Source organism: Cryptomeria japonica, chromosome 8, assembly GCF_030272615.1.
Source record: "Cryptomeria japonica chromosome 8, Sugi_1.0, whole genome shotgun sequence".
In the NCBI taxonomy this organism is placed as follows: Eukaryota; Viridiplantae; Streptophyta; class Pinopsida; order Cupressales; family Cupressaceae; genus Cryptomeria; species Cryptomeria japonica.
Window position 1 is genome coordinate 417,474,238 of NC_081412.1, and position 19,336 is coordinate 417,493,573.

The 19,336-nt window shown below is 35.7% G+C and overlaps 1 protein-coding gene across 10 annotated transcripts in view; it reads left to right on the forward strand.

Moving 5' to 3' along the window:
- LOC131028547 (histone deacetylase 15) overlaps positions 1 to 19,336 on the forward strand; it is a 122,311-nt gene that overhangs the window by 89,820 nt on the left and 13,155 nt on the right. For 7 of the 10 annotated variants that reach the window (XM_057958838.2, XM_057958833.2, XM_057958834.2 and 4 more), the window contains exons 8-15: positions 2,093 to 2,216; positions 2,404 to 2,529; positions 2,762 to 2,812; positions 2,897 to 2,965; positions 5,360 to 5,468; positions 8,648 to 8,727; positions 8,998 to 9,080; positions 9,190 to 9,235. In XM_057958838.2, the coding sequence (XP_057814821.1) occupies positions 2,093 to 2,216; positions 2,404 to 2,529; positions 2,762 to 2,812; positions 2,897 to 2,965; positions 5,360 to 5,468; positions 8,648 to 8,727; positions 8,998 to 9,080; positions 9,190 to 9,235 (688 nt within the window). Of the gene's footprint in view, positions 1 to 2,092; positions 2,217 to 2,403; positions 2,530 to 2,761; positions 2,813 to 2,896; positions 2,966 to 5,359; positions 5,469 to 8,647; positions 8,728 to 8,986; positions 9,081 to 9,189; positions 9,236 to 19,336 lie in introns of all 10 variants that reach the window. The other 3 variants (XR_009102602.2, XR_009102600.2, XR_009102601.2) reach the window with 1 other exon arrangement.

A 19,336-nucleotide genomic window follows, 5' to 3' on the forward strand; every position in this document is an offset into this window, starting at 1 on the left:
TATAGAATCCAACATGTTTACTGAGAAGGAAATCAATCAGCAGATTGGCTGGCGAATAAGAGTGTTGAAGCTGGGATGGAATCGTTTAATAGTAGTGCATCTAATATGGAGAAATATTTCCAATACATCCTGATCAAGGAAACAGTACGATTGGACAGAGTAGGCATAGGTTAAAACATAATGAGTGCAACAGATTGATGAGAGAGGGCTGTCATTTTGGGAAGTGATGTAGCAAAGAGTGCAGAACCGTAAGGGACAGATGCTAATCTTTAACCAAAGGAGTACAGATGTAGGGCGACAGTATAGTGGGGAGAACGATACAAAAAAGAATAAAATCTTGCATGTGTTTGGTTCAGAGCTGACAGAAAGGAGAGTTTAATTTTGTCTAACAGAAGATGAGACGGGTCTGTAGAGGAGTGTGAGACAGCTCTATGGGAAGGCTTGTCTCAATTTGGAAGTATATACAGAAATGGACACACAATCTAGGGAAGGACAGCAGGAGCGGCATTGAATCCATCTCAATCTTTAAAGGATTTCGATCAGAGAGGAGAGGTTGGCTCTTTTTGAAAGGCTTTTCCATAATGTTGAGGCTATATAAACCAAACTGATCTAGCAATTGGGAGTAGGATGTTTACTGGACTAAGAGATTGCAGAGCAGGAGTAGGGAGAAAGTAGAGAAAGGATGTGGAGAGGGGTGCTATGTTTGAGTAATGTCTTTGCTGTAGTATGGTTCCAGTATGGAGTGATTAGGGTGGTGTGTGTAGCCGACACAGATTGAGCTGGCAACGTTATGGTCCTATATTCCTTCTATGTAAATTTGCTATTAAATAAATAAAGGGTGCTATCCCCATAAAGATAGTGCTTACGCCTCCCCCCCCCCCCAAAAAAAAAAAAAAAAAAACAGAAAAAACATTATAGTTAAAAAAACCTAAATATGAAAAGAACCTAAGTTAAAAAAGGAAGGAAAAAGTTCAGAGCTATCAAGGATGAACAGCCCCCAGGTACTGAGTACAAAATCTGCAGACTTTTAGTTGCCTGCCACCTGTTGCCGAACAGACTGAATTACCTGGGGGCTGTGGTGTCTCAAAAATTCAGTCTTGCCTTTGGTACAATGTTTTACTTCTGATTTTTTAAATGCTCGCTGCCTAAGTGTTGACTTTCCATGCTGATACAATCACAAGACTCACGACTCTGGAAGACTGCTAAATGTGGACATGGTTTTATAGGAAAAAAGTTAAAAGCCCTAATATCAACACTTATTGAAAATATATTTCAATAAAAACATCATGACCTAGTTATCGTATGTATATTAAGACATTCTAATGAATTTTGTGAGTTTTGTTGAAGTTTGCCAAATTGCAAATTTCAAGTACGAAATTTGCTGAACCCTGTCACTTAGTTTTCAGTCATTATATAAAAGGTGTGTGTTAATAGTTTTAAACCGTTTATTCAGAAAACATTGATCATGAAATCTCATTCTCTGGAAAAGAGAGAATCATTTTTTTGTTATTGTTTACCTTTCTTTCTAAATGGATTTGAGTTGTACCATAAACATTTTTTTGTCTTTTTGAACATTGAATGTTTAATATCTGGCCATAGAAGGACTTGATAGATTTTAATGTGCTGAAGAATATTAGTTAAGCAAAAAGAGAAACGATAGCAGGGTTCAAATTTTGAAAATTCAGTGTGAATGTATTCTGTCACTTTCATTGGATTCCAAGTTAGCTGCCTTTTGCATTTTTATGGTTCTTGTTATTTTTATGTATCCATTGAAAAACGTTTGGCAAAAAGGGCCATGAGCAAGCAAAATAAAAAAGACTCAAGGTTGAGATTGTAAAAGTTTACTGTGAATGTGTCCTGTCACTTCTGATGGATTCCATGTTAATTACCTTTTTCAGTTTTTGATTCTGTTATTTTCATATATCCTTTGACAAGAGTTTGGGGAAAAGGATGATGGGTGAATTTAGTGGCATATATATGCCCCTTATAGTGCAGCCAGTTAGCTGAAGGAGAGCTGTATGCAGCATTTCCAAAAACATAAGGATCATGTTTGGAACTTAATTGAGTTACATGATTCTTTTTATTCTCGCAGTTACTTCACTCCAGATACATATGCAAATAGGCATTCGGCTCTTGCAGCAAGACTTGCAGCTGGTATATGTGCCGACCTTGCAACAGCAATTATGACAGGCCAAGCTCAGAATGGGTTTGCTCTTGTATGTAGGATTTTTATTTTCATATCATATCTATTCTTTGTTGTATTCTCTTAGCACTTGTGCTACAGATTTTCTTGTTAACAAATCTCAATGGTTGTAGTTCACATTCCCAGATCTATGGCAAAGCAATTTAAGTTGTGGGGAATTGATGATATAGCTACTTTTTGGTTCACTTCACTGAAAGCAGGTAAGACCTCCTGGTCATCATGCAGGGGTAAAAGATTCTATGGGTTTCTGTCTTCACAATAATGCAGCAGTTGCTGTGATGGCTTCCCGTGCTGCAGGAGCAAAGAAGGTTTTAATTGTTGATTGGGTAATGAAGTGTATTTAATTTTTCCATTTGATACATGGATTGATTTCTCCTAGGATATTATCTGAATTGCAGGCATTTTAAATTGAGTTCTGCTTATTTAATTTTGACTAATTTTTGTGGTTCAATCAATTCAGTAGGATTCATAGTATCTTTTTCTTTTTGGTTTTGTAGAGATAATAGTTATGAAATATGTCTAAAACTCTAAATTGCTCATTTTTGATTTTGTATGCAGGATGTGCACCATGGAAATGGTACGCAAGAGATTTTTGATTCCGATAAATCAGTAAGTGTTGTGTGGCTTCCTGTGTTTTAATTACAACAGCAACCAAGGAAACTTTGGACCCTCATCAATTGTTATTATTTTCAGGTCCTCTATATCTCCTTACATAGACATGAAGGGGGGCATTTTTATCCTGGAAGTGGTGCGGCTAGTGAGGTATGTAAGTACTGAATAACAGTGAACTGCTTTGAATTAATTAACTTTAATCACAATTTTATGAGCAGAAGAAAAAGTTGAGGAGTAATTGATTCTTTTTTTTCCTCTCTAGATAAGACATAGGGTTTCCTTTTCCCAGACTGAACCAGGATAATTTTAGCTCAGGAATTTGTTCATCATGTATATTTCTGTTCTTTATAGAATGGATGAAATGCTATGCATCCAACCATCAAAGTGATGAAGCCACAGGGCACTGTTATACTAGCAACAAAAATAAACTGTATTCACCTTTTCCTCCTCTGTCCAGGACCTAGTACCTTGCTTCCAGAGGGCTACCATCTCTTCTGGTGACTGAAGCCATTATTAACGGTTTGGTTGGAAATTTAAAGTCACCCAAGTAAAACCCTTCAAAAGCCTCAACTTGTTCACAATGCTTATAGTTATAGTAAGGGAACTATAAGGAATTTTTCAAACTGTACACAGCTGGTTTCTTTTTTCCACTTTTGTCATCGCAAAGTGCAATGCCGTTTCTTGGAGGCGCAAAATCTGTTTCATTGTACTCTCAATTCAGGCATTCAATTGGAAACCATCTCTGTGGCATATATCAAACAAACAATAGTGAAATCAATTTCTATTGAAATAACTTCAAAACCCAAAACTTCTATCACTTTATGTTTAAGCCATGGTAATAATTGAGATACAATAGAATTCATTTCAGTGGATGTTCTTGGGTTCACCACATTGGCTGATCGAGTTATGGAAATCTTCAAAGCAGTGAATATCGAAATCCCACTAGCAAATTGTGTTTTGTACAAATTTAAGGTCGTGCAAGCAATATTCCAGTTATTATTAAAATGGTTATTTCAAGTGCATCTCTATTTGTTTCAGCTGGTTGTCGTGTGCTTATCTTTTCATTTTTCAAGGGTTTTGTAAAATGCATTTTGATATGTTGCAGCCAATTATCATAGTGATTCATTCATCATTACAATTTATTGACTTACAGATTACATATCCGTGTTGTTGATTTCATTCTACAATATAATTTTTTGTCCTTAAGGATCCAAATTAACTGGGAACTTGAATGGCTGATTGGTAGTAGAGGTCCAAGGGTAGTTTAAGGTGTATACAATTTTAGAAAGGTTTTGTGTTTTGAGGCTTGTGCATAAAGCATATTAATTGAGGTTGTTTCTGTTTCCAAAAGTATAGGATTTTATGGATTAGTACTCACAATTGCCTTCTGCCACAAGGATAACAACTCTAAGGCTGATGGACGTGTCATATAATGTGATTATGATAGCACTCATAAGCCAAGGTAACCCAGATGTTTAATATCAGAGAATATCTCATCTCCACAACGCAAGATACTTATTGATATTGGTAGTGATTGATAACAACACTGGTGAGGCCGGTCTATGATACTTGATGAGAGCATCCTATCTCTGCAATACTCCTCAGCTTATGCCTGTTGGGTTTTTTTCCCCCTAGTTGGGTATTTGTATGGGCTGCTTGACCACATGCGTTGGTGGTCCCCAGCAGTATTGTATTTTTGTTTTTGGTTCTTTCCTTTTGTGGGCCTCTCTAGGTTTCTCATCCTTGAACTTTGTATTGTAATCTGATGTACTCTCCACTCTCCAGTCCCATTGACCCACATTTGGTCATCCATGGACATTAATATGATTTCTTTCTTTCATGAATAGGTTTGCCATTAAGCATCATCCGTCATTAATTTTAGAATTTATTATTTCAGGAATAATGATTTTAGACAGCCTGAGAGCTTTATTCGGACATTAAAAGAAAGTAGATAACTGCCAGGGGATGAAAATATAAATGCTTTCATCCTCCAGAAGTTTGAAAACAAAGATCACAACTTTTTGGAGGCAAGGAACCTTCTTTTTCTGCTTAAAGTAACTGCTATTTCGAATGCATGAAAGCTGGTCCCTTACAGTCTTCTGGGGATTGTCTCATTCAGAAGGGCATAACTTACATCAAACAAAACAGAATATCATTTGGTTTACTGTAAAGTATATACCAATTTGGTTAATTTGGAGTGGATATTAGTATCAAGCAAGTTTTTCTTGTATTTGTTTATTTCTCGAAAGAAATGCACCTCATCATACACCAAAAAGTATGAGAATCAATTTAGTATAGCATCAGAGTTACATGGAGAGCCTTGTCCCGTGCAGGTTAGAATAGATTAAAATGAGCCTTACCAGGATTTGGAAACATCCAAGTTGATTTATGGAATCTGTTTCTGTTTCAGCAATTGCAGCTCAATTTTCTTTAACAATTTGAAATTTTCTATATTGGTCTGTTTGCTGTTGATGCAAGCTGTATGCAAATGATGACGACTATGACGAGTATTTAGTAACTTCCCTAAACACATGGTTGATGCAGGTTGGTACCTTTGGGGGAGAGGGGTACTCTGTTAATATTCCATGGAAGTGTGGAGGAGTTGGAGATAATGACTATAATTTTGCTTTTCAACATGCTGTTCTGCCTATAGGTTGTTAACTAACCCAAAGTTCTGTTTTAGTTAATGTTGAACTATGTAGATAATATTGTGATCAATAATTTAGCCTTCCAAAAACTTGTTCTTATTTGAATTTTGTACTGTGCATGATAAATAAATTCTTGATTTGCACGCAGGCTATTGTCATGAATTTGTAACCAGAAATGATTGGGGTATATATATAAAAATGTTACGGAGAGTATTGTTTAAAGTTGCCAAAAAGGTTTTGTTAAAGTATTAACCATTGTAACAACATAGAAATGAGAGAAAAGAGGGATTGCATAATAGGAACTGATACACAGGAAATTTCAATGTAATTCTCGATTGAGAGCATCATGTGATTAGTGACAGTCATGTTACACCTTAAACAACACAATCCTGAGTCTCAAAATGCTTTTAATTTTATATTTCTTCTCTGCAGTTTTTTCATATCTAGCATCAGATGCTTAGTTACAATTGCCACAAATAAAAAATTTGGGGTACTTTTTATGGGTTTAAGACATGTTCAATAATGGAGTCTCTAAGTTTTCACCTTCAGAAACGTGCCCTTTGATAACTCTACATACAGAGCTTCATCTCATAGGGTGTAGGGTACTTCTATTTAATGCTTTACATTCTCATATTGTTCGTCTAAGATCATGTTGGTGTTTTAATTTGCACCTTTTAGTACAAGACAACAAAACAAGCACTGGATTGAAAACAAGATGAGAGATTTTTATTATTAGAAAGTAACTATCCACAATAAAAAATGTTTGCTCTCTCTAGTTAAAACCAAAGACTAGAGAGCCTTAGTACAACACAGGCATTGGATTGAAAACAACAAAAATGTTTTAGCAAACTGGCTAAGTGCTATCATAAACAATGTCACATTAACTTTTTCAATGAAACCTGCAATACAAGGCATTTACTTTTCAAGAAAGACCATCCGATCTGGCAAATGAACAAATACAAGATTGGATGAACAATAATTTTAGGAGAAAATAGTTGTAAAAATTATTATTACATTCCCCCAAAATCCAAGTGCAACATCGCTTATTTTATAAGTGTTCACGATATTTTTTGTTTCTTGCACACAAAGTAAGCCCCATAGTTCGCAGATCAATCGAGTATTTGCTGAGTCTGTGGGTACTTGCGCAAAAAAAAAACCCTCCTGAGCGGTTCGCAAGTTAACACTTGCCTGAACCAAGGGAAAAACTCACCAACAGAATCGCTGGTTGCTCGCTGAAACTCGCCAGAAACTCATGGACGAGGTCAAACTCATTTTTCGTGCGATTTTTCATGTGATTTTGGAGCAGCGAATTGTTTTTGTCTGTCCTTGTTCTTGTTTCATTTATGACCACCAGTATTCGGAAGCTCCAGTTTTGTTTAAAAAAAGAATTGCAGATATTTTTAAAGGAATGCATTGTTGTGATTATAGAGGCTAGGCCCTAGGGTAAGAATTATTAATTTAGAATTATTTATTTTTGCATTATTAATTTAGAATTATTTATTTCTAAATGATATAAATACTAAATAGCATTTAGCATATATTAAATTTATATTAATTAAATATTATAATTTATTCATTTTTTTAAATGATTGAAATATATTTACATATTAATTATTAATTTTTATAAATAAAACTCAAATATAGTTTTTAATATTTTATTATTGAAAGTTTCAAAAGTTAGGAACTCATATTAATTGCTAGGTATATATTATAATAATATATAAAAAAATTATTTATATATTTATAAAACAAAATATATAAAAAGTATATTTTTTATTATTCAAATTTTATTCATAATATATATAAATTTTTTAGTACTTTTTTAAGTCACTGAGCTTTTGCCGAGTCAAAAAATTTGGGCTTGTTGGGTATTCTTGGAGTCCAAGTATGCGAACTATGGTAAACCCAAAATACAGTTATGTTCACAAACCCTAGCTGTTCTGAAAAACAAGCACTCTTTCCTCATTCATGCACTAAAGCCTAGCTATTTTGAATGAAATCTGCAATATTGGATTTTTGAAAACCTTGGATTGCGTAAACCCTAGGGTATATGGAAAACTGTTGTTTTGTGTTTGAATAGCCAAAAACTGCTGTGAAGACTGGTAAAATGACTGTTACAAAACTTCCGTGAAGGCTGGTAAAATGACTCTTACAAAACTGCTGTGTAAATTCTTGCTCTATGTTTGAAAAATCAGCAATATGTGTGGGCGAATATCTGCTCAAATCTGTTATTCTGAGTGCTGCTGTTCCAGCTCAGCTTTTAGACCAAAATCTGCTATAGATTCCTGCTGAAAACCATAGGAGCTCAGTTTTTGCTTTTATCCCTTATCAGAGATCTGATTCTTGCCTCGTGGGTGCATTGGAAAGCTCATTTCATAGGCTCTGCAAAGACTTCAACTAGAAATGACAAAAACAACATTGATAAATGATAACCATGACAAGGATTCAATTATGATTCACAAAATGAGAAATTTTAAGAATTTGACCTGGAAGATGACTAAATACAGAAACTTGTGTACGAGTACAACAGAAAAGCTACAAATTTGCTAGTAAGGTTTAAAAATAATATTTGTAATCTTGTTAATATCATATGCATTAATCATTTGAAAGGCATTAGTAAAATGAAAATCCAACTGTTAATGTCTAATTAGGATAGCAGTAGGCCTATTTTGATAAAATGTTAGATTCTCTGGAAAAAGCCATAAATTCTTATGCAATTCTTGCCTTTGATGGCATACATTTTATCACTTTATTCCTTATTCATTTTTCAACTATCCTTGTAATAGTAATCACAGATATAAAAACATTTAAAATAATACCATAACAATCAAAATATTGGATGATAGTTGCTTTCTGTTATCATTTATGCTCTGTCTGTTTTCCTTCAATTGGTGGTAAATCTCAGATCTCATCCGAAATGAGAGTAGAAATGCTTGAACACATGATTATGTTTCTTTAAAGGATTAGAGTGCATGAGCCTTCTTGTTGAGCCAGTTGTATTTAGCTAGTGAACAAGTAGGAAATATCATAAGGCCATACGATTTAGAAAGGAACACTGGAAAAGCATGACCATGTTTCATATTTCAGTCATTTGTAGAAAATATTGTGGTCTTTTTATTACAGCGAGTAAATGAAATCACCTATTTGTCCTTGACCAAAAACTGTGTGGCCTGTTTGTTTGCAGCTTATCAGTTTGCATCTGACATAACAATAATTTCAGCAGGATTTGATGCTGCAAAGGGTGATCCTCTTGGCTGCTGTGAGGTAATGCTTGCATCAGTTGCCACCTATTTTTATTGTTCCTTTGTTGGTGCATGTGCATCTAGTTCATGCACAGCATAACATGTATTAGCATCCCTCATGATTGAATAGCAATGGAAAGACATATGGTCTATTTGTGAATTTACCATTCAGTATGATCAAACTCAAATAAATACATCAAATATTGTGTTTTCATCATACATGAGTACCCTTAATTTTGAAGTGTGGGTTTCATATGCACAATAAGTACCATCTTGAGCAGTCTTTTTGCAGGTCACACCGGCTGGTTTTGCAAACATGACTCAGATGTTAAGTGGTCTATCAAATGGAAAGATGCTTGTTATCTTAGAAGGGGGGTACGTAAACATTGATTTGTCAAGTTTATTTTATTATTTATTATAAAGTTATTTTGTCACCATGTTGTTAAAATTTGTCTTTATTAACTATTTTGTTCTGTGTATGCAGTTATAATCTACAGTCAATATCTTCCTCGGCAACGGCAGTAGTAAAGGTGCTTAACTGACTGAGTTTAAAACTTAAACACAATCTAGGAAAATTATGGCCTAGGTCTAATCGTGGTGTAGATAAGACCAAATCAATTTGCTGAAATCTAGCATGTTTTATTAAGACTTGTAAACCAAACTATATCATTCTAATTTTTTACAATTGCAGAAATTACACTGTGAAGGGTGTAAGAATCCAAAGTATAACATCTTTTCTTATCATAAACATGCATTTGGCAATCTTTTTATTATACCATAGATAAAATGAAGAGTTATCATAAACATGTGTTCTTTAGATTGAAACCTCTGACATATTAGAACATACATAGTGTTTGAGAGGGGGACAGTCTTCACTGCATCAGTATCTAGGGATTGGTTTTCATGGAAGACCTTCAAACTTACAAATATAAAAAGGCATATGAACTGTTAGGAAGAAAAATATATTTCTTTATCAGATAAAATATATATAATATGATATATTAGCAACTACAGGGACAAGAATTGCTGACTGGATTTGTTTTTTACTTTTTTAGGTTTTTTCCTTAAGGAATAGGATATCCTTGTTTGTGGCAGCCCAATTACATCTACAATGCCTTTTAAAACTAATATTCATCGTAACAAATATGAAACAATCTTTTCTGACATTGGTTAATGGTTCATAGCTATGTTCCTGTTGCCTAGTTGTTAAACGCTATCTTTGAAGTTCTTTTACCAAAATAGGCACAAACTATGATCTTGATTCGTCTTTGTTTCTTCTTTGAATATCTCTGTTCTCTTAAAAACTCTGTGCATTAGCTGCCCTCTAGTCCTGTCTGTTATTTTCCTTTTTTTCTTCTTATCTTCCACTGCTCTTTTCTATTCCATCTGGCTTTGCATTGCTCCCTTGCAGTTCCCCTCTTTTGCCTTTTTGTCTTCCTATTATATAACTAATCTATGGCCCTGAATTTGCCAAAACAAACGTCATTTCATTTGCAGTAAAATGTCAATTGCCCTCAAGAGTGTTCCATGTGATCAGTAACAAAGTCATGGCTCCATACTAATTCAAACAACCAACAAACAACTTAAAGGACTTCCACGAAACCAAAAAATGTTTTAGGAAATATCTGGTAATTACACAGATAAAAACAGAGACAGAAAAATCAATGCCACAAATGAGAGAAATTGATAAGTCGTGACTGGAAAAGAAACTTGCTCAAATGAACAATAGCTGAGATAAAAATTGGAAACAATCCTTAGAAATTGGTTTGATTTGCCAAAGGAAATGGCAATTGATTTATCAACTTGCACCAGTGCTAGGTCTACAAAATAGACAAAGAGATGTTTTTGAAATTGTGAAAAAATAGTTGGCAAACTTTGTTTTGAATATAAAGTTTTGGATATCCTGGCATACCCTTCAAAATCCAACTCAACACTTCAAAAGCCTGCAACAACTTCAAGTCATGAATTTTCTGTTGCTGTTAACAAAAAAGAAAAATTTGCAAATGCCACTGCCGATGATCAAATTACAAATCATAATGAAACTTTTCTGTAGCACTTCGCAAATAAGTTTGAAGCCATGACGCGACAAACAGACTACAACAAAAGTGCTCAAATGTATTATGTCCCCTTTTGGGACAATCCTTAATCTTGCCCTAAAATCACAAGTTCAATTCAAATAAGAGACATGATATAGTTAGAATTATATCTTTACCAATAAAATTTCAATTCAAATAAGAGACGTAATATAGTTAGAATTATATCTTTACCAATAAAATGTCTTTAAGAAGATAAATCCTGGGTCAGGTCCTGCAATTATGTTAGACAATATTTGAAATATAATTCATAAGACCAATTATTTCTATTAGTGTTAGGGATCCAACATCATATAAGTGCAGATATATCAATAATCATCTTAATCTATTTAGATAAATCATGTAATAGTTTTTTAGAAACCAAGCATCAATGGTTCCCTTTTTAGTTTTTTATAATCAACCATAATAGGGGTTGGAGAAAAAGCATGATAAGGTGCCCGTAATCAAGCTGAAGGACGTGGAGCACCCAACCTAGATAACTTGACCCCATGGCCCCAAGTGGCAGGAGCTCTCGTCCATTCAACATGAGGTGGGCTACTTAGAAGGGGAACTCGTATCTGCTCTCCCAATTGTGGCTCCACAACTAAGCCCAAGAGCATGGAGTATCCAACGAAGACACTTGACCCTTGGCCCCAAGGGGCAGGAACTCTAGTTCATCCAACATGAGGTGGGCTACTTAGAAGGGGAACCTTGTATTTGCTCTCCCTATTGAGGTTCTTGTCTAATCCTTACTTGATGGTTTATAGGAAATTCAATTGAATAAATAAATAATTATATAGATCAACAACTTTCAAAATATTGAAATATTATATAGCAAACATCATCATTATATTGCATACCACAAAGATGGTTAGGACACAAGACTGCTGTAATACCAGACTATCGTATTATAAATGTTGATGCCTATCTCAGACTGATCTCTTTAGTGAGTGCAGGTAATGATTTCTGATCTGATTGATGTCCTTGATTCATACCAAACACAAGTTACCAAATTCAAGGTTGATAAACACCAACTCAGATTTCTGCTTTAATTTTCTATTTTATGTGATTCCCAATTAAATGTTCACATCCTTCCCTCCGTCCACCATGAAGTGTCTCCCCTCTTTTATATCTTCATTTTAGTGGGGGAAAGTCACATCCTTTTACTAAAATCATATAATTTTCAGGGGATACATCCCCTCACAGATGGATCACTGCTGTTGGTGTTAGCTATAATTTAATCTTTTATCATTCTCTTTACTTTTTCTGATTTATTATCCAAATCCCCAACATTGATGATTCCCAAATGACTTTTTCTTCCCTCTTATATCTTCACATTTGAGGGAGACGAACCTTTCATCATCTCTGCTTTTTGGAAGAGTCACAGCCATTCATTTTAATTGCTGGCCTGAAAAGTTAATTTTAATTACATATCCTTTTATTCTAGGAAACCGCTGCCCTAGATATTCTTTAATTGGCTTTTTAAAAAATCACTATTAAATGATATTCTTGATTTTAAATTTAATCAACCTCCTTAAATGAATCGCTGCCTTCTTAGTTCATCCACCCAAGTTTAATAAGTTTAAGTGCTGCGATCTGATTTTTAGCAAGGCTGTGATCTCACATATAGATGTTGCAATTTCCCAGGTTGGTGGGTATGACAACAAAACCAAACAAAAACTAGAAATACAACTCTAGAAATGTTTTTGGTTGTGCAGGGTTGGACATGAACCTGGACGCTCCTACATGAAATGGTCTAAGGTGCTTCCAATGATCTTTTGTATTAGAGCATATAGGTTGGATTCTAGATTTTGGGTGGGATGAGAGTGTGAGATAAGTTGTTGGGTGTGATGAGAGTATGAGCGTATAGGTTGTATTCTAGATTTTCAAATTATAGTATAGAGAGAGAGATATGTCAATAACTGATAACAACAATATCAATATTATATAAATCATGACAGCAGTAGTATAACAGCAGTATAAGCTTCAATCAAGTAGTATAACAATAAAATTTAAATTACTGATGAGATTCATGACAGCAGTATTAAGTATTGAAGCGTTTTGTTGTTCAACTTCAAACTATAAAATTAAAATTAATTGTTAAAGTAAATCAAATTCTCAAACTTAAATATACAACAAATTACAATCTATGACTATGCCTCATTCAGGCTATCAATATCCAAAGAGTTGAACCATCCATGTTACTGTCACTTTCTGCCTGAAGTGAATCATCCAATGGTAGCCCGACCATTTCTGGATGTACTTCCTCCTCATCAATCTGCATAACATTTTTTGGATCAACATCCCAACACACTGTTGGAGTCTGTCAGAACTTAGTAGTCTAACAATCTTGAAGTCTCAAGTCAGTATAAACTGCAACCAGTTTTTCTGCTCAGTTGGAGGTAAAGCTTGTTTCTCTTAATGGAGTGGACGAAGCCATAGGTGGACCAATTCCTCTCTTCAGCAGAGGAACATGCAATCTGTGAGTGTAAACAAATAGCAAGTTGTTTTAACTTTGGTGTGCCCTTCCCATGAAATTTCCACCATCTAATGGGATTTTTTTGTGCAATAGTGGCCCTCTCTGTCCTAGCATTTGGTTTGCTGAATGTAGGACTGTAAAGATAAAAAAATCAAAGTCACTGCTCTCAAAGTATGGTTGCCTCCTTGGTGCTATATATCTTACGAAGTGTTTCTGCAAGCACCTCCATCACCTCATCATCCTTAAAATGAAGCATTTCGCCAGGTTTAGGTGCATACCACTTCAGATTAAGAGCACAGGCAGCCATATAAAGAAGGGTGTTCATTGTGTTCCACCTCTCTGTGATAATAGGCCTAGTATGCTCCTCATAGAATGGCAATGCAAGATCCTTGGCACAAATTGCTTGCTTCAGTTGATCAAGCATGCTATCAAAAGTCTCATAAATCTCTCCAAGGCTAGGAGAGTTTGTATCTACATCATTACCCCAACAGCAGGTGATACGATAGAGAAACTATATCTACAAGCAACATTTAAAATTATTTTTTTTGACATTAATGCTATTAATAATGAATAAAAATTAAAAAATAAAATATGAAAAGCTAAAAAGTAAAACAAAGTACTAACTAAAACAATTTTTTTTACCTGATATTGGACCACCAATTGTCATTAAGCAGTCTCTCTCACCACCTTTCCTTTTTCTGTCTTTAATTGACCCACTTTTTCCACTCTCCACAAACCATTGTGGATTGTAGAGCATCTTGCACCTCCAATATCCTCTCCATAAAAAATAAAATAGCTGGCATATCTAGTCTCAATTGGTTTTAGGAATTCTTTCTTTGAATAACATCAAAATAGTGCAATTGAAGTGTGATGGTTAGATACAAACATTTGTATGTCTCTAGCTTATTTTGCCAATGACTTTCAAAGCATGTAAATAGCATTAGTCCAAAAAAATATGTTTGTAAGTGCTCTCAACCATCAAACCAGCTAACTTACAAACACGAGATGAATCTGTCACAACTTGTGCAACATTAGAAGACCTAAAGTTCTCTATGGGCTCCTTCAAAATGCCAAATTGGTATTCAGTATTCTTACATTTCCTAGAAAAATCAATAGCTCTAAGAAAGTATGAATTAGTAGGGCATGTAACAATAATATTAATGAGTGGTCGATGTCAAATATGAGTCCACCCATCCATAAGAATGTACAACCAGTCCTAATCCATGTTTGTTTCATGTCCGCCATCAACATGTTCATCTTTGAATATTGTTTGTCAAGGAGGGAGGGGCACAATCTATGTTCTTTAGGGGAAACATAAGAGAGTCAACTACCGTTGCATCTCTCAACATAGCTTTGAAATAAGGTGGTGTTGTGACCTTTTTCACACATCGCCGCATTGCGAATGGGGACCCTCCCTTTTTCCTGCTTTCTAGGGTTTTTGTTAGAGCCTTGTGGTCTTCCTGCATCAGTATTGTCAAGTTTGTCAGTTTTGAGCGACCCGAGTTTTGAAGTTGTGAGTCAGTATGTGCAAGCCACGGTTAGAATAGAGTCTAGACATCGTCATTGTGTCTAGAAAGCCTAAAGGATGAAGATCACAATTGATTTGAGCTAATTTAGACAACTTTCTATTTTTTAGGAAGTTTCGTTTTTGGCATTTTGAGCACAATCCCCGAAATGGCTATTTTTAGAAAATTTTTCCTATTTTTTAGGGAACATTGCTTTTTCTATTTTTAGAAAGTGGATCTAGGGTTTGCACTGTTCACACTGAGATGCACCAAAATGATCGACAAATTCCTCCTAAAATCCAAGTTTTGACCGAAAAAGCCAATTTCCTAAATTTTAGGAACCCTGAGGAATTCGATGGATGAATGAAGTATAGTTTTCAAATTTCAAGATAATCCGGTAAAATTTGCACAAGTTATGGAGATTTCAGGTTTTGATCATGTGGTTCCTGAAGTTCATGAAGTCTGCCTTGAAAATGATGAAGGGTTTCCTGACATCAAGAAAGTCTGCCCTTGGTTAAGGTTGTGGTTCCTGAGATCCACCAAGTCCGCCTTGGTGTTGGTGCACAAAGATGTTGAAGACCACCCTCCAAAGGGTCATACATCAGACCAAGTTCCCCCCTATAGATGATGGGGAAAGAGCACAAGTTGAGGTGAAGTCCGCCTAAGGTCATGAGAAAGGTTCCTAAAGATGATAAAGTCCGCCTTGAGAGAGATGATAAGTGGTGCACACATCCTTCCAACTTCGCCCTTAATTGAAGCAATGTGGCATGAAATCAATGAAGTCCGCCCACCCTGCAAGTCTATGGTTCCTGATTTCAGTAAAGTCCGCCCTATATGGAAAGGTTTTGAAGTGCACAAAGATGATAAAGTCTGCCCTATCAAGAGGTTGAGTGCACAAACATTACAAAGTCCGCCCTAGCAGGGGTAAAGTGGTGCACAACTTAAGTAAAGTCCGCCATGTGAAATGCAAGGGAAGAAGATCAAGAGTATGTCTAAGTCCGCCCAAGAGGTGAAAGAAGCAGCAAACATGAGGAGCATGGAATTAGCCAAGTCCGCCTAGGACTAATCAACAAAGTGCAACAAATTAAGGAAGTCCGCCTCACACAACAAGCTGAGATGGTGCACAAGCTTCATAAAGTCTGCCCTGCTGCAGATGAAAGGTTCTCAAAGATGACAAACTCCGCCCTCAAGCAATGAGCCACAAAGATGATGAAGTCCGCCCTTGGTTGAATGTAAGGTGCATGAGGTTAATGAACTCCGCCCTCACCTTGGTTCTTGACTATCAGAAAGTCCGCCTTGGGGTGTGAAGCAATAACAAGAATGGTGCACGAGTCTCCTGAACCCCGCCCAAAGAGAAGGGTCATGAATGTGGCAAAGTCCGCCATGGAGGTGATAAGAAGTCATGAAATCAATAAAGTCCGCCCAACCTGGAAAGTTTCAAAATTCGAGATGAGGGAAAGAAGAAAGTTTTTAGAAAGTTTCGAATGTGGAAGGAGAAAGAAAAATAGAGTTCGATTCATGAACTCAAACTGAAAATAGAAGAAACTTTCATAAAAGACTAAACTCAACAAAGAAACAAGACATGTCTAGGTTCGATGAATGGAAGAAAAATAGAAACAAATCTAGTTCGAATTTGGAAGGACTGGGGTTTTTAATTGCAAAGTTCAAACTCTTTAAGAATGAATCATTCATTCATTTCTCTCATTCAAGCAGTTTGAAATTGGAGAACAAGATACTTAAAGAAAGATTATTTCAGGTTTTCCAAAGCATTTTCAGAGCCTCTAGAGCAGTTTGAAAATTTTCTAAGGCATTGAGGAGAAGGCAAACAAGGGTTTTCATCTATTCAAGGCATCTTTGGTGGTTTTCAATTCACTTTTCAAGATTTTGGAGGAGATTTTTGGGGACTTAGTCTGATTTTCACAGATTTTGGGACTAAGTTATTCATTTTTAGATTAATCAAAGACAAATTACACTCCCAAACCTTCAAATCAGATTGAATTTTCAAGGGTTTCTAAAATTTCTAAGTGTTTGTAGCTTGTTAAAGGCAAAAAGAGTTGAGGAATTGGAGTAAAAGGGACCAAAATCAGAACACACTCTGCCATAAAACCATCAAAATTCACGCTCAAAATGAGGATTCTAACTTAATTTTATTTTGGTTTCGCAGATCATAAATGGCAGCTGAAGGCGGGATCATCGCAAAAAACACAAATGGAGTTTCAGGCCAAATTCAGAATTGAAGACAAGTCCACGAGCAAGGTTCGTCCAAGCATAAAGATGGCCAAAATTTGGCTAAGTAGGGGAAAAACTATTTCATAGGAAGAAATTCCAAATTCCTCCATTATGGTGAAGGCATAGAGGAATTCTTCTCCAAATTCAAGGCACTTGAAAGAATCTCAAGGCACCAAGAAGGAAAAGTCCTTAGACTTGATGAAAAGAATTTCAGACTTCTTGGGGAATTTCATCTACAATCCTAGACCTATGGAAGCAAGAAGGACAACTTCTTGAAGGATTTCATCTCCTGAAGAGTCAAAGACAAGCTCCCAATGAAAATCAGGTGATGATAAGAAGAAACAAATTTCCATACTTAGATGATTTCTTCGCACAATTTGGAGAATTTAGGCTGGACATCCAACATGCTGAGGTGACGCCTCGTCATCTTCCAACTAGTCAGATTGTTCCAAGTCAGCTTGTCCAGGTTCAATGAACCTGACTTATCCACAAAAGCTTCTAGAGGGCACACTTCACAATGCAACAACCTTCTATTTTCATTGTTGGTTCTTATTTAGCAAGAAGGACAAGTGTCCCCAAATGTAATTTTCTCATTGGTTGAAGGGTAGTTAGTTTTGGGAAACCCTAATTAGGGTTTCAATCTTTCAATCTAAGCCCTTGATCATTGTTCGATCTAGGCCGTTCATAATTTCTGGAATACTGTATAAGGTTGCCTCCTCTCATTTGGAGAGTGAGGTTTTTGAAACATTGTCGCGAGAAGGTCATTTTCAGATAATATATTACTTGTGTGCTTTCTCTTAAGGCCTTGTAATCTCTATTATTTGAATGATTGGCGAGGTTTCAATTTCTTCAACACAATAGTTTAGAATTTATTTTATGTTGTTAGATGAATGAAAGATCTAATAAGTATTGGTTTATGGTGTATCTCTGCTCATACTTTTGGTGAATGAATGATTTTCATTCATTGTGCAAAGTTAGTATGAGCTTTCCTTTGTGCATGTTTAACTTCCAAATCATAAGCACGTCCTTTGAAGATTGCACCCACTTTGTGTAGTTGTCGTGAATGAGGTGAAGCAAAGTGTGGTTATTGAGATCACCTAATCAATACTGTCTTTGGAATTCCTAGGAATAGATTAGAACTTCTAAACCCTTGTCTCCTTTCTAGTTTTCCATGATCCAAGTCCCAAATGGTGGAGCTTCATTGTTTAAACCTTCATTCTGAATTAAACGATCCAAGCGTAAGTCCCTTTGTGTATTACCATCAAATCACAACGCCCATTGAGCTTATCCACATGTCAAGACTTGACTAAAGAAACCTTGGAATTGCTATATGATCTTCTAGCAATCTTAGAATACGCGGTGATTTTTCAAGAGAGGATAAATTATCTTTGGGTACTTTATTCTTATGTTTGGTAGATGATAAAACAGACACCAACAGGTGGCCTTGCCAAATGAAATGGAATAGCATGGGCATAAAAAATGTGGCCACTGAATCATCTGTTTGCTCACGATTTTGCATATTTATTAACCCTATCATTGTATTTTTCTCACTTATAGGAGAAGTGACCTTCCTCTTCTCTCTATCACAACTCTCTCCAAGCAATATATTGGAATAGTCATGCAAATCAACAGATGGCTATTTCTTATTGTGAGTAGAACCAATGATTTTGTCCTTACTCCAACCAACTTTGCCATGTCAATTTGCTGTTCCAATGTTATACTTTCACAAACTCTAACCTCATGTCCACTCTCACCCAATAAATGGGGTCTAACCTTAGCATAGCTCCCGCAGTAATCAGTTTTGCAAATATGAGATAGCAAATGCCTGCTGCCCCCCTGCATTTTTGCCCGTTGAGGGTCATATTGGTGACAAATTTAAGCAATGGTTTCTTGGGGTTGAAAGGGCCTTTTGCATATTTTTGTAGAGAGGGTGAACGGCATGGAAAATTGTCTTGTGGAATAGAAGCTAGGTTTGGATTTTCAGAATCAGAAAAAGGGTCTATTGATATTCTTTTTACTTCATTTTCAATTTCTTCACTACCCTCATGACTGACACTACTGCTGCTGCTCATTTTTGGTGTTTTTTTAATGATAGCAAATAGAAAGTCTGAAACAAAAAAGATGAAAGCATTTTTAAATTTACAAACTTACTAACAAACTAAAAATTTAAAAACAGTAAACCAAAAAAAATAAATGAAAATGGCGTACCTTGTCTGTAGTTTCAAATTTGCAGCTGTTATTTTGTTTCAGACGTGGGACTACTGCAAAATGTGACAAAATGCAGGAGAGATGTTCAATCTCACTTGACAATCTCCCTTCCTTGTCACTGCAACAGTCTTGAACAAA